The 13953-nt window shown below is 45.1% G+C and overlaps 1 protein-coding gene across 2 annotated transcripts in view; it reads left to right on the top strand.

Moving 5' to 3' along the window:
- The window catches only part of Gramd2b (GRAM domain containing 2B), a 59091-nt gene that overhangs the window by 25956 nt on the left and 19182 nt on the right, over window positions 1-13953 (top strand). For both annotated transcript variants that reach the window (XM_027400925.2, XM_027400926.2), the window contains exons 2-4: window positions 6488-6607; window positions 10223-10334; window positions 12754-12820. In XM_027400925.2, coding sequence (XP_027256726.1) covers window positions 6488-6607; window positions 10223-10334; window positions 12754-12820 — 299 coding nt within the window. The remainder of the gene's footprint in view (window positions 1-6487; window positions 6608-10222; window positions 10335-12753; window positions 12821-13953) is intronic.

Raw genomic sequence — 13953 nt, 5'->3', positions numbered from 1 at the left:
TTAGGCAGGCAAGGTGAACCGAATGTAACATATCCTTACATTGTTAAACAAATGCAGCATAAACAAAATTAAATATTTATAAATACAATTAAATATTCCACAAGGGTTCTGTCTTCTTTCTGTAAGGATTCACTTGTGAAGCCTTTGAGTCTTTTTTTGTCTGTGCTCTGGAGTTGGTTTCCTTGCACCATTACTTTTTGGCTTATCCTTTTTTTTCTTTCAGACTTTAGGTTTCCTCACACAAAATCTGGCTATCTCTGGATGTCATTTGCCTTTCTTATTTAAGAATGAGGGCCAGAGAGCTGGTGCAATAGTTAAAGTCCTAATCTTCCAGAGGTCCTGAATTCAATTCCTGTACCCAGCTCAGGTGGCCTACAACTGAGTGTAACTCCAGCCCCTTCTTCTGAACTCCACGGGCACCTGCAGTCATATGTGCACATTCATGCATTAACATATGCACACTTGAACTTGTGCATGCACACATAATAGACACATCATTAAAAATAAAATAGATCTATAAAAACAATGATGAGACTCAGTCAAGTAGCATGGGCCTGTAAACCCAGCCACCCTAGAGGATGAGGCAGGAGGATCACAATTCAAGGCCAGCCTTTGTAACTTGGCAAGCCCCTGCCTCAGAATGAAGAGGAGTTGAGGACATGACTCAACACATATGTAGCATGCTTAAGCCCTGGCTTCATCTCTAGTACTGGTCAGAAGGGAAATAAATAAAAGAAGGGCCCTGAACACATCTGTCCCAGATCTTTGTTGTTCATGGGTGGAGAGTGTCCCCTCCTTGAGGACAAGCCTAACCCTGGCAGGATGAGGATGTCTTTGGGCCCTGTGCCAGTCCTAACTGCCCTTGTTTCTTGTACTTCAAGGTTTATCATCTTTCAGTCACTATCTTTCTGATGTCTTTTCCTCTTGCGCTATGCTCTCGGCGGCTTGAGCATAGGCTGTGGAAGATCTTTCACAGGCACACCCTGAATTAATCTACTGTTTCTAGAAGCCTCTGGATATTCTGCCCTTACTAAATCAGAGAAGCTGAATGGTCTTCCAGCCATCCTTACATCTACTATCAGCTTCTTCACTTTCATACCTCATGTCACTGCAGTTGTTAAGGTCAAAGAGTGGGCCACAGCCTCCCTAGCCAGATAGGCTCAGCCACCTGTCTTCAGTACTCCAATTAAAGAGATGCATAATGGTGAAAAGCAGAGAAAAGAGATTTGTTCGGTGTGGCTACATTGGGAAAAAGAGCAAATAGAAAGTTCTGGTATATACCTCCCCCTCACCTAGACTCATCCATCTTTGAGGTCCTGGTTGGAGGTCTAGCATTAAACAGAAGACAAGAAGTATGCATAACCAGGCAGTGTTGGTCAAGCTGTGGTCCCACCCACCACTGTCTCATTCCAGTCTCTCCAGCAGGACTGCCTGATAAGATGTTAGGACTATGTAGATCTGTTTCTAGGAGACAAGCACTTCCCCTGACTGGGACAGATTCCAGCCTTCTCCTTCCAGCATGAGATTTCTGGGGCCATTCCAGCTCTGTAGGGACCAGGAATGTCTTTTCACTAGTCTGTCGGCAATAAAAACAGTAAAGTCTCTTTCAGAGTATCTTCCTTCTGCCTGGACTGTTACACCTACTCTACTTCCTCCTTAGGGTGGCTACACCAGCTGTCTGTATTTTTACAGAGGGTGTCACCCAGCAATTCCCAGAACCCTCCATCACTGGAGGATAAATCTGCTTCTCAAATATCGCAGCTTTACCTGCTCTCCATGGAGCCACCTAGCTAGCAGGCAGCACACCAGACAAGGGTCTGCGAGGACTCCAGTCCAGCGGCTCAGTCTTCATCAGCAGGGCTGCTTTTGACCTGGCCTTGATCTCTAGAGTCCCATTTCCAGAAATTTTTCCTACATAGATCCTTTCTGATGGTAGAGGGTATAGAGGTGGCTGGAAAATTACCCCAACCTTTACTAGACTGAGAAAGTTTAGTGACATATTACTGTACTGCCTTCACTTAGACTAACAACACGGAATTGTCACTATAACTGGAAAGGATTCCAGCTCCCCAGACTAAACCACAGCAAGGCAGTTGATGTCATTTGTCTGAGAAGCACTTTAATCGTGGCTTCTGCCTATTGGCAATATGCTCACCAGAGAAAGGAATGTTGAATGTCCTTTAAACCCGCAGGACAATCACCAGAAGAAATGATACTAGCCTCTACCTAAGAAATCTAAATCTGAAAAATTGTGAAATCTGAATTTAAGTCATCCTCAGATTACTGAGGTCTGGGAAACAACAAACATCAACCTTTTGATAAGGGTGGTCCAACCTGTTTTTATTTGTGGATTGTGTAATAGTATGTGGCAGTGTTATATTAAAGTCAGCTTGTCCTAGCCAGTATGAAACACAGGCTCTTGATAGGCCAGGACAGGTTTATTTGTGTAAGCTAGTCATCTCATTGTTCTCAAGTCCCTATGAGCAGCTTTTCAGGCCTATAACTGATATTTAACTTGGGTACCTAAGGTGGGAGAAGAAATAACGTGCCAAGGCAGCTGAAAATAAGTTCTGTGTTTTTGGTGATTTCTGTTCCTTCTGTTAGTACTCAGATATGTCCTCATTCCAGTATTACTCACTGAGGCAGCTCTGAGCCTAAGAAACACCTTTCCAAGAACTACTCATTGATTGCATTTCCCAACTGATTCTTTCAGTCTTTGTCCATGAAAAGGTTTGTCTTCTTGTTTAGAAACAACAACAAACCCTGATTTTGTGTTCATGGTCAAGTTAAGCCCACTTGGCTTCATTTTCAATAATTCCCTGGTTCCTGAGAGCCTAAAGGAAGCATTGGGTGTCCTCCCAAGCAGTGCTCCCTCAAGCACAGCAGGGCAGCATCCACTGTCTGGATACTATGGGCTTTTAGCCTTCTGCTGACAAGGCCTCCGAGGTGAGGGGCACCTGCAGGCAGATTGCTCGTTGGGAATTAACTCCCTTAAGCCCCTAGCACCTTTCAATAAACAACACCCTGAAACGGGATTGGCCCATGGAAGGAATTCACTTCCTCTTTGAGACAATGCATAATTAATCCCCACATCAGTCAATTTTCAGATGACCAGTAGAATAAAATGCTAAGCTGGGTGCCATGGAAAAAAACAGAAAGTGCCTGAATTAAGGAACTTCAAGTAGTAATTCAATAAGGAAGGCATTTGGGAGAAAAGTGAATAGCACAAGGCATTGAGTTGGCACCTGGAGAGTTAAGAAACCACCAAGAGGGGCTAGAGAGATGACTCGGAAGTTAGGATCATGTACTCCTCTTGCAGAGGATCAGAATTCAGTTCCTAACACCTGCACTGATTGGCTGACTCAATGCCTATAACTGCAGCTCCAGAGAACCAATGCCTCTGACCTCTGGGGGCACCTGCACTCACATGCACATATCCACTCACAGACACACACATATAAGTGAAAATAAAATAAATCCCTTGGAAAAAAAGAAACGAGCAGGAACATGACGGGGACCAGGTACAAAAGGCCTTGAAGCCAATGTGCACCCAGAAGGGCTGTTAAAGGGAGAAGCGGCACTGAAGATTGGCACATGTTCAAGGAGAGTGGAAATGTGTCTTGCGTTGAAGTCACTGTTTGGATAGGATGTTTAGAGATATGTGCTTAAGACTCTTGTGCTAATCTAGAGTCCCAGAAACAGAACCACCATGTGATAAGACCCTCAGAACCCTGCCCTGTACAAATGTGCCTTCCCAAGTAAGGTGGGGTCCAGGGGGGGCTGAAATTCAGCCCAATTTGGCTCCCCTGTAGCTTCTTGCTAGGCTGTCTGTGCTCAGAGAAGAGTGCATCTATCTCTGCCGAGCCAGATTGTCAGGAGAGCCACCTTCTGAGTGGTTTTTAGGAGTAGCAGCTCTTTCTATACAAGACAGCCATGCCTCTGCCTGGTGAAATGAAGTCATCTCCCACATAAAAGAAGTCAATCTCCCTTCTGAAACAAGGGTTCCCAATGGTATTTCTGCCTGGTGAGCTTGAAAAGGTGTAGAGGGGTGTGTGTGTGTGTGTGTGTGTGTGTGTGTGTGTGTGTGTGTGTGTGTGTGTGTGTGTGTGTGTGTGTATTAGGAGTTAAAAATAATAGGCATGGAGGCTGGAAAGATGGCTCAGTGGTTAGGAGCACTTAAGGGCTCTCCCAGAGGTCCCAAGTTCAATTCCCAGCACCCACATGGTAGCTTCCAAATATCTGTAATAAGATCTGAATCCCTGTTCTGAAGTGCATGAAGACAGACCACTCATACACATAAAATACATGAATAGAGAGTTCAGGCAAAGACGACCCGTCTTAGTTAGGGTTTCTATTGCTGTGAAGAGACACCATGACCACAGCAACTCTTAGAAAGGAAAAGATTTAATTGGGGTTGGCTTATAGTTCAGAGGTTTAGTCCATTATTACATGGTGGGGAGAATGGCAGCATGCAGGCAGACATGGTGCTGGAGTAGGAGCTGAGCATTCTAAATCTTGATCAGAAGGCAACAGGAAGTGAACTGTGTGACACTGGGAGTAGCTTGAGCATAAGAGAACTCAAAGCCCACCATCACAGTGTCACACTTCCTCCAACAAGGCCATATCTACTCCAACAAAGCCACATCTCCTAACAGTACCACTTAGGGAGCCATTTTCTTTCAAACCACTGCATGGCCTCAAAGCCTCCTAACACGTCCTCAACTCTTCAAGACTACAAATTAAATTGGCCCTGAAGTTTAATAAAGTAGTTTTCTTTTCTAAAATTTTAAAGCAAAGCATTTTTTTCTACTATGTAGATCAGGCTGGCCTCAAACTCAAAGAGGTACGCCTACTTCTATATCCCAAGTGGTGGGATTAAAAAAGTGTGCCTCCACACCTGGCCCAATCTTAGTTCAAAGGCTTCCAATGTACCTCTTGTCATGTAAAGCAATGTGGTGTGGACTCAGTCCTTTTAATACACCTTGAGAAAAACTGAAGGAGGAGAGGGTTGGTCTCTGTCCTTCAGTATTTATCTTCTTGGAAAAAAGAGAGCTACTAACTACAAAATGAGAGTACCAGCCATTTCTGGGATTACTAGTTGATTTTGCTTGTCAGATACAGTGTCTTTATTTCAATGCCAGGATATAATTCCCACTGGGTGTGGCCTGCAGTATCTGTGTGCTGTGAAACGTGGTTAGTGAGCACACACCGAGCTTAGCCCACCTGCATGTTAACCTTCTGACCACATGCAAGCACAAATACCAAATAGGTGATAAATTAGGATGAAAATCGGCTAATGCGTCACAGCGATGCCATTTTATTGCACCTGACTTTATGCTCACCTTCAGTGGAGTGCTTGGAAGCTCAGAAGTATGTCCTCTGAATTTTTATGGCATAGGCTAAGATCAAAGACAGTCTGGGCCCTGAATACCACCTTTGTTCTCCTCCAGTTTTCCTTCTTTCCAACTTCCCACATTGACAGTCATCCCACAGCAGTCTTCATCCACCAACTGGTGTGCCTGTTTCAGCCACCACTCTGGCAGTCATCCATTTGGTGGTTCAGTGAGCAAACCCTCCTAATTTGCCTTCTTCTCTCTTCCTGTCCCTTTTATCAAGGTCGGGCTTAGTTTTTCTATCAAGTATGTTCATAGCCCACTGCTATGCTAGACTCTGTGTGGAGAGGGTTAATATATATAAAGATCAGTGCAATTCTTGCCCACCTTAGAACTCCCACATTAAATAAGCTGAATAAGTAGGTGAGTTAGGGGTGCAAGAAAGGGATGGATGGATGGATGGATGGATGGATGGATGGATGGATGGATGGATGGAATTAGAAAAGGAATGTATATACAAATACCTTGTGAAGGAACAGAACTAAAGTAGATTTGAGCTCTGTGGGCAAGATATTCAGTGAGGGCCTCAGATTTCCTACCTATAAAATGAAGGTTGTAATTCCTACTTAGCCTGGGTAGCTGTAAAGATTAGAGTCTGGAAATTGCTTAGGGAAGTGCGTAGTTAAAACAACAACCCAAGTGGGACCGTCATAAGTACAACAAAAGGTGATAAGTGACATAAGAGAAGTGCAAACAAAGAGGGTGGGGGTTCCCAGCACCTGCAGGAGGCCACCCATGTGTGTGAGCCATGCGCTTGCGCACAGGGCCTCTCCCAGCCTCCAGGTGATCTGCTGCCCAGCACCCGCCTTGGCTGGGCAGAGCTGAGCAGCTTGGGGCCACAGGCACAGACCCAGAGCTGAGCAAGTCCTGGGCAGTCAGACATTTACAAGTGAAGCAGGTGACACCTGCCGCTACTGCCATTAAGGCTCCCACAGTGGCTTTAGAATGGAACCTGGGAAGGACCACAGCTGTTAGAGTTGACAAGGCTGCCAGGGAGGAATGAAGATTATTCCTCTCCCCAGAACTCACTTCATCATTTCTCCTTCTGCCTCCCTCTGGATGCCTAAAGTGAAGCGGTTCTCTCTCTTCTCCAGCTCGGAGGCTGAGAATGGTGTGGAGGACAGAAGGAAGACCAGCAAGTCGCCAACAGCCCAATCTCCTACGTCATCAGTGGAGGCTGAGTCCCCAGACCAGAAGAGAAGCATTGGCCTGTGGTGAGTCTGCAGTGGACCCTTTCTTCCTGGGCTGGTGGAGAGCACTGCTATTTTTAGTTTCATGGTTGTGGTTGAGAGTGTGGCCAACCATAGGTAAATCATGGCCTAGGAAAGCTTGGCCCTGATCTTTGCCCTGAACTCTCATGTCTTCCTAGCAGGACCTTTTGCTCCTGCTCCCCAGCCTCTGCAGAAGGGCTGCCTCTTTCTGGGAGAACACGGATTTGCTGACCCAGGAAGCCAGCGGGTCTGCTCTCAGTGCAGAGGGCACCCAGTGTCTGTTCAGCCTCCACTTAGGCACACCTGGCTCTCCCTTTCCTGGGAGCCACAGAAAAGAGCAGAGGAGATCACACCACAGGGATCTGCTGAGCTACCCTTGTTCTGTGACTGGGGCTAAGGAGACCTGGTTTGACTGTGAGGTAGGAGGAGTTTTAATACAGAGCTGTAGGCTCCATGGCTCTCAGGAGCGAAAACTGCCAAGGGAGAGCTTAGAGACATCTGTGGCCAGAGGCCAGTGTGAGAAGTTTTGTTGTTGTTGTTGTTGTTGTTGTTGTTGTTTTTAATTTTGTTTTTGGTTTTTTTTTTTTTTTTTTTTTTTTGGTACTGAGGATCAAACCTGAGGCTGAACATATGAGCTGTTCTCCCACTGAGCTACATCCCCAGGCCTAAATGTGGTTTTTAGAACTCTCCACTAAGGGAGCGTTCTCTCCTCCCCATTACTAGAACTGTTAGAACCACTGCCTTCTCCCATCTTTGACCTCTGCCAGGAGACAATTAACCAAGTTCTACATTTCCCTTCATCCCTGGCTCTCCACCTGTATGTCCTTTCTAAACTAATACCCAGACTTTCTTTTTCAGGTACCATTTGCAATTATTTCTGTCCTCCCTACACACCGTTTGTGGTTTTTGCATAGCTGTTTCCCAGCAGAGCATCCTGCCCCCACTCACCATGTGACTCCCCCCACAAGAGCACAGTGTGTGTGTGTGTGTATGTGTGTGTGTGTGTGTGTGTGTGTGTGTGTGTACTCTGACAGGTCTTTCACTGTGACTGTCTGGGGAGTCACCTTGCAAATACTTGGGCTCATTCTGACTTCCCCGGGCTTCAAATGAGAACTGTGCGTGCATCACTGCAAACCACGAGGGTTTGCAGTGGTGCAGAGGGCCCCATGTTGATGCTCTGCTTATGATGGCTGGAAATTCTTAATCGTTTTTCGTGCACTTTCGCTTTGCGATGGGCTTTGGTCTTGCTTGTGGGCAGCTGTAGGAAGTGAGAATAACATGGCAGAGAAAATGCAGCAAAATCAGTGCTATACAAAGAAGTTGCCCGTTCGCTCCACAGAGCAGCCTCCGTGCCACCGTGCCTTTCAAGCCCTCAAAGAGAGAACTGCCCTTCTTACTGCATTTGCCTACCATGCATAGTCCTTCAAAACCTCTGCCTGCTGCCTTCTAATTCCATTAACATGTATTGAGCCAACACAAGTGATACATTCCATTCTTATTTTATCTGCTTGGGGTTTTTATTTGTTGTCATTTTGTTTTCTTGATGTTTGTTTGTTTTGATGGGTCTCACTCTGTAGACCAGGCTAGCCTTGAACTCACAGAGATCCATTTGCCTCTGCCTCACGAGTGCTAGGGTTAAAGGTGTACACCACCACACCCAGCATTGTTTTGTTGTTATTGTTTAGTGAGGTGCTGTGTAGCTAAAGCATGCTCCTAACTCACTACATTCCCCAGAGTAGCCTTAAATTCATGATCTTCCTGCCTCAGTCTCCCAAATACTAGGATTGCAGTTGGGCACTGTTGTACCTATCTAAATGACACTGTTATTTTTGACATTTGTAAAAATTGTTATCTTTTCAGGTCAAGTATTGGCAAACTCATAGTTTAAAAATTAATACTAAATCCCAGAATTTCCAGGGAACACATTAGCTAGCCCAGAGCTGGTCAAGTCCATCTACTGAGAGTTGCTATGAAGTCCTTTTCCTGGGATTTATAGATCAGAAACTGCTAGAAGAAGCCTAAACATCATACAGCCTATGTTCTCATAGCAGAGAAAACCAGCGTCTACTGTCTGCCCAGCTTCCATCTTGTCTGTCCCCTGTGGCATTTGAATCCATTCAGATTCCTCCCAGATCTACTTTGAACCAAATAAGTGCTTTCAGTTTAAGAAGCTGTATAAAATTATGGACATTCTGTACACTAGTTCCAGCCATTAGCAATCAAGCAACTGCATAGTTATAAGACACATTCATGCATCAATTCTGGAGCTCATACACACTCTGCTCCTTGAAATGATTGCTCTCAGCTACAGGACGGAAGATAATGTACAAATGTACACATCTGCTCAAAGTGGAGAGCCAGGCTAAAAATCACCTGCACCCAAAATTCCAAAGTTCTGGCCTCTGCCTGTAACAGATAAGGGAAAATTTGGATTTTATGGACGTGTCTGTCTGTCTGGCCTGCCTTGTATTCAAATGGCAGGGAGGGTTATACTAGCCTGTGTATACACATTGAGAGACCAGAGGAGGAATTCAAGTATCCTGTTCTCTCTCTCTCTCTTCATCCTATTCTTTTAAACAAAGTCTCTCACCATTTTCAGCAAGGCCGGTGGCAACAAACCCAGCAAATCCTCCCCACCCCCAATCTCTACCAACCCAGTGCTGAGGTTACAGACACACACAGATGTGCCTGGCTTTTTACATGGGTACTGGGGTCCTCTTGTGCTTGAGTAGCACTCACTCTTTACCCACTAAACCATCTTCCCAAACCCCACTCTTGTTTTTTGAAGATTCTGTGTAGCCCAGGGTAGCCTCCAGTGCATTCATTCCTGTCAACCAAATTGTAGAAACAGTCAGATCTTTTGAAGAGATGTGGACTGTGGACAAATGGGACAGACAATGGTACCTTTGATGATCTGGAAAGACACTGCAGTACAGGGGCTCCTCTGTGGAGCACTGCCCTCCGTGGGTGGAGCACCACCCTCTGTGGGTGGAGCATTTCCTTACACAGTATTGCTTTCTGAATCTTCTCAAGGTAGTCTCACTCCCTACAGGTGTTGTGAGCAGGACCAGAACACAAATGTGAAATGAAACCATCGGGCACCTTATACAAGGCCTCATGCCTTAGCCTTCCATGTGCTAGGATTGCAGACATGCACTGCCATGCCCGGCACATGTTTGATGCATGTGCTCACAAGCTCTCTAAGTATAGACTGTCTTGTGTGCCTAAGGCCTTCAGCACAATGCTCTACTTAGTTAATTCTTATTAAATATTAATGAATTGTGAAACAAAAATATTGTTTGATTGAGCTTCAGCTGTAATTTTGTTTGCCAATGGGCCTCAAGGACTCCTCTTTCTATTGATTAAAACACGTTTGAACCGGTATAATTGTTTTCACATCTCCAATGCCCTTTCTGGAGTTCATCACAGCAGCCTGCTGAGATCATCACGGTCACGTGATGTGTGGATGCCCTCAGACTGTAGCAAGTTCTGATCTATATCTAGAAGGAAGAAAAAAACAAATGTCGGTCTTTTTCGTGACATGGTACAATGGTGAGGATTTATAATAAGTAACATAAACAGTTCCTTGTGTAATCTCTGTGGCTTTTATTTCCCCAGGTCAAAATCCAGTTTTGATGGTTCCACTCTGTCGGGTGATAAGAATGAGAGTAAAGCCGAAAGCAAGACTGACCCTAAGACTGAAAGAAAAAAGTCTTCGTCTTCCAGCCAGGTAATGAGGACTGCAGTGTGTGTTGGCTCCGAGGGCGAGTAAGAATCCAGAAATGCGGTGTTCTACTAACCAGGGCCAAATCAGGCACAGGATTTAGAAAACATGAAAGACAGATGGGCGCTGCTCGTCCAGAGTGATTCCATAGCTGACCCATCGGCACACATGGAGAAGAGAGCAAGGCTATGGGACCGAGCCTGACCGTCCGGCGCTAGTGTGACATCTCACAGAGCAGGGGGAGTGCTACATCCACACCTTATAATACAGTCTCATCAGATACCCACTGCACAGAGAAGCAAGACCTATGAACACACAGGTGACAACTCTGTGCTAAATATACCCAGAGAGGTGCAAAATCCACCTTTACTGGGGCCAGCTTGAGGGAGTTTGGGTTTTATTTGGGGTTTTGGTTCTGGGAGTTGAACCCAAGTCCTGAGTGCCAAGGACAATCTCCACTACTGAGCAAGACCCCGATCCCAGTTTCTTGGGGTTTGTTGTTACACTTCCCTAACTCCCCTACATAACTCCCCTAAATGTGTGGGCATGTGCCTTCTAAGAAGTAAACAAAATAGTTGGCACATACATGAAATTTAAGTAAGTATTTTTAATTGCCACAGCTGTCCTACCAAGGTGTGTCCTATTTAAAGGCTGTTTTTTGCCCTCCCCTATGGGGTCAGTCGATAGTATGATTATGTGCTGAGTTGCTATATTGATTTTTTTTCCCTCTTTTCTTTCTTCTCCACACCCCCACCCAACAATACTCTACTGCCTAGGCTGCCCTTGAACTCATGAGGATGCTCATGTTTTAGTCTCCCAAGTGCTATAATAGAATATCTCCAACCTTTTTTCTTACTTTTTTTTTTTTTTGAGACATGTCTACCCAATATAGCCCAAGCAGGCCTTAAACATGGGATCCTATTGCCTCGGGTTCCCTAATAGCCTGCATTACAAGTGTGTGTCACCATGCACAACTGTTTGGAGATATTTGAAATCAAGTATTTATCAATGCTGTCTGTAACCATTAAAAAGAAAAACTCTGTGAACCACTCATAGGACATATAGCTTTCATCACAGGCTTGAAAATGTGCAAATTCAAGTCTCCTAGGATGGAGAACCAGATTGGGAATCATCATAGGAAGAAATTCCAGAACTCTGATGCAAAATGAATACGTGGGAGGCAGAATGTATTAGTGTACTTTACATAAGATGTTTGTCTATTAGACCGCTGACATGTTGGGGCCATCTGCCATCTTAATGACCTTACCTAGAGCTTTTCTTTATGCCAATAGACTAGTTTTGCAGTTGAGATCTCCCTGGTTAGGAGAGCACACCATCAAAAGACCTGCTTTCTTGTCACAGGGCTTCTCAACCTATGGGTAGTGACCCCTTTGGGGGTTAAACGACCCTTTCATAGGGGTCACATATCAGATATCCTGAATATCAGATATTTATATTATGGTTAGTAACAGTAGCAAAGTTATAAAATGGCAATGAAATAATTTCATGGTGGGGTAACCACATGATGAACTGAATTAAAGGTGAACAGCATTTGGAAGGTTGAGAGCCACTGTCTTACCACGTATTTTCTCAGGAGCATTCTAGAAGCAGAGCAACCTGTCACTAAAGGACCTAGATCTGTGTCTTGGTCACTGTGTGGCCATGTTCCTCAGTATCCCTGAGTCCTAACCCTGGAATGGGATGCCACCTACTTGGGGTTGGGTACAGACAATGGCTTGTGGTAGACATTTCACTAGTTATAAATTGCTGGCTGTATATTATCTCCATTGTTGTGGAGACAAGTGCAATTTGCAAGGAAGCCATCTGCAGTGCCCCAGACTCTTGGGCCTTGTACTGCCCTAGAGTGTTAGGTCCTGCTCGTCTGTCGATGGCCTCGTGTGCCTTTGTGGCCACATAGTACTAGTGGCCAAATATTGTCTCGAGTGGTGAGCTCTCCCAGTGTGTTACTCCATGTAAGTAGCCCTCTAAGGCAGGGAATTCTTTTTATGTCAGTTAGAGAAAAAAGAAACTGAGGCCCAGGGGAGCTAAATGATGAGGGCAAGACCACAAACCAAGGCAGAAGTAGAGCCAAAGACTTCAAGTTCAGGGTTATCTGAGTGCAGTTTCTAAGCTCTGAACTTTCCCCAGGGCACTTGGGTGTATGACTCTAGCACCTTCTCTGGTGAGATTTCTTAGAATGCCATCTCCTGTCTTATCAGGAATACCTTTGCCCTGCTCTGGTACTTGGCTGGCCACCCAGCAAGGTGTTCATTATGATGAAACATGAACCTATGTGACCCTGTGTCCCCTGTGTCTCACTGAAGGATTGAACTAGAAAATTAGTCAGTTAAACTAGGTTTAAAATGTGTGATGGTTGCAAAAACTATAGTGATGATGTTGATACCTACGTTTTGTCCTCCTGCAGTACAAGGCGAACATGCACTTTCACAAGTTATTTCTTGATGTCCCAACTGAAGAGCCACTGAGGCAAAGTAAGTCCCACCTGTTACTGGTTTAAGTTCCATGTTTAAAAGTCTGTCTAAGGGAGCTAGAGACATGGCTCAGCACTTCTAGAGGACCTGGGTTCAGTTCCTAGCACCCACAAGGCAGCTCACAACTATCTGTAATTCCAGTCCCAGGGCATCAGTGCCCTCTTCTGGCCTCCAAGGGCGCTAGGCATGAACATGGTACATAGACATACATGTAGGCAAATCATGCATACACTTAAAATAAAAATAATACTTTTTTTTGAGTTGTCTAAGAAGTATTGGGAGAAAGAGTGCACATTTCAGTGACTCAGTCACCAGGGGAAAAGTTCCTGAAAGTTATAGGTCATGTCATGACAGTAAAGCCAGCTGCACTCACATTTCACTAGTACCTTGGAACATAAGTCATCTTCAGATTAGGGATAATAATCCCAGGACAGGAAAGACTGCCACGAGCAGCTAAAAGGAAGCATCGTCCCTGGTGTACAGAAACAGTCACACCTGTGCTGTGAGGAGCGTAGTGGGTCACACCCAGGCAGCCTCGAAGCATGCCAGGTCAGCATGTGGCTCATCACAGGACCCACAATTCAACTCTAGCCTCTCTCGGTGTGTACTCCTTAAGTCAAGAGGCTAGGTTCCTGCCATGATCAACTGGCAGAAGGTGTGGTGTGGTCATGTGCTCTTTCCCTGATGAGACCATATATTTCATCAGTGAGTCATTAGGATCTTGGCAAGAGAGGACCAGGGGTGCTTAATTAGCATGCACGAGATTGCAGATAGAAGAGGTTTCTAAAACGTTACTGGTTTCTAGAGGTAGACTTGCCCTCCTCCCATCCCTACTCTTAGAATGCCTCTGATGTTTTGAATTGAAAAGCACATTCTAGCTATTACAGCTTTATTCCGCTAAGATGATTGAGGAGCTAGGCACACTAGTGTGGGCCTGTAATCCAGCACTCAAGACTACAGCAGGAGGGTTTCAAGGTTGAATCCAACCAGGTCTAAATTTGAACTCCAGGCTAGCCTGGAACCACACAGCAACACCTTATCTTAAAAGAAAAGAAACTCATAAGGAAGTGATAGTGCAGCTAAATGTAGTACATTCACTTACTGTGTGTAAGCATGAAAATATGGACAGCAAG

Source organism: Cricetulus griseus, chromosome 2, assembly GCF_003668045.3.
Source record: "Cricetulus griseus strain 17A/GY chromosome 2, alternate assembly CriGri-PICRH-1.0, whole genome shotgun sequence".
Taxonomy (NCBI): Eukaryota; Metazoa; Chordata; class Mammalia; order Rodentia; family Cricetidae; genus Cricetulus; species Cricetulus griseus.
This window is presented reverse-complemented; position numbering and strand designations above follow the sequence as displayed.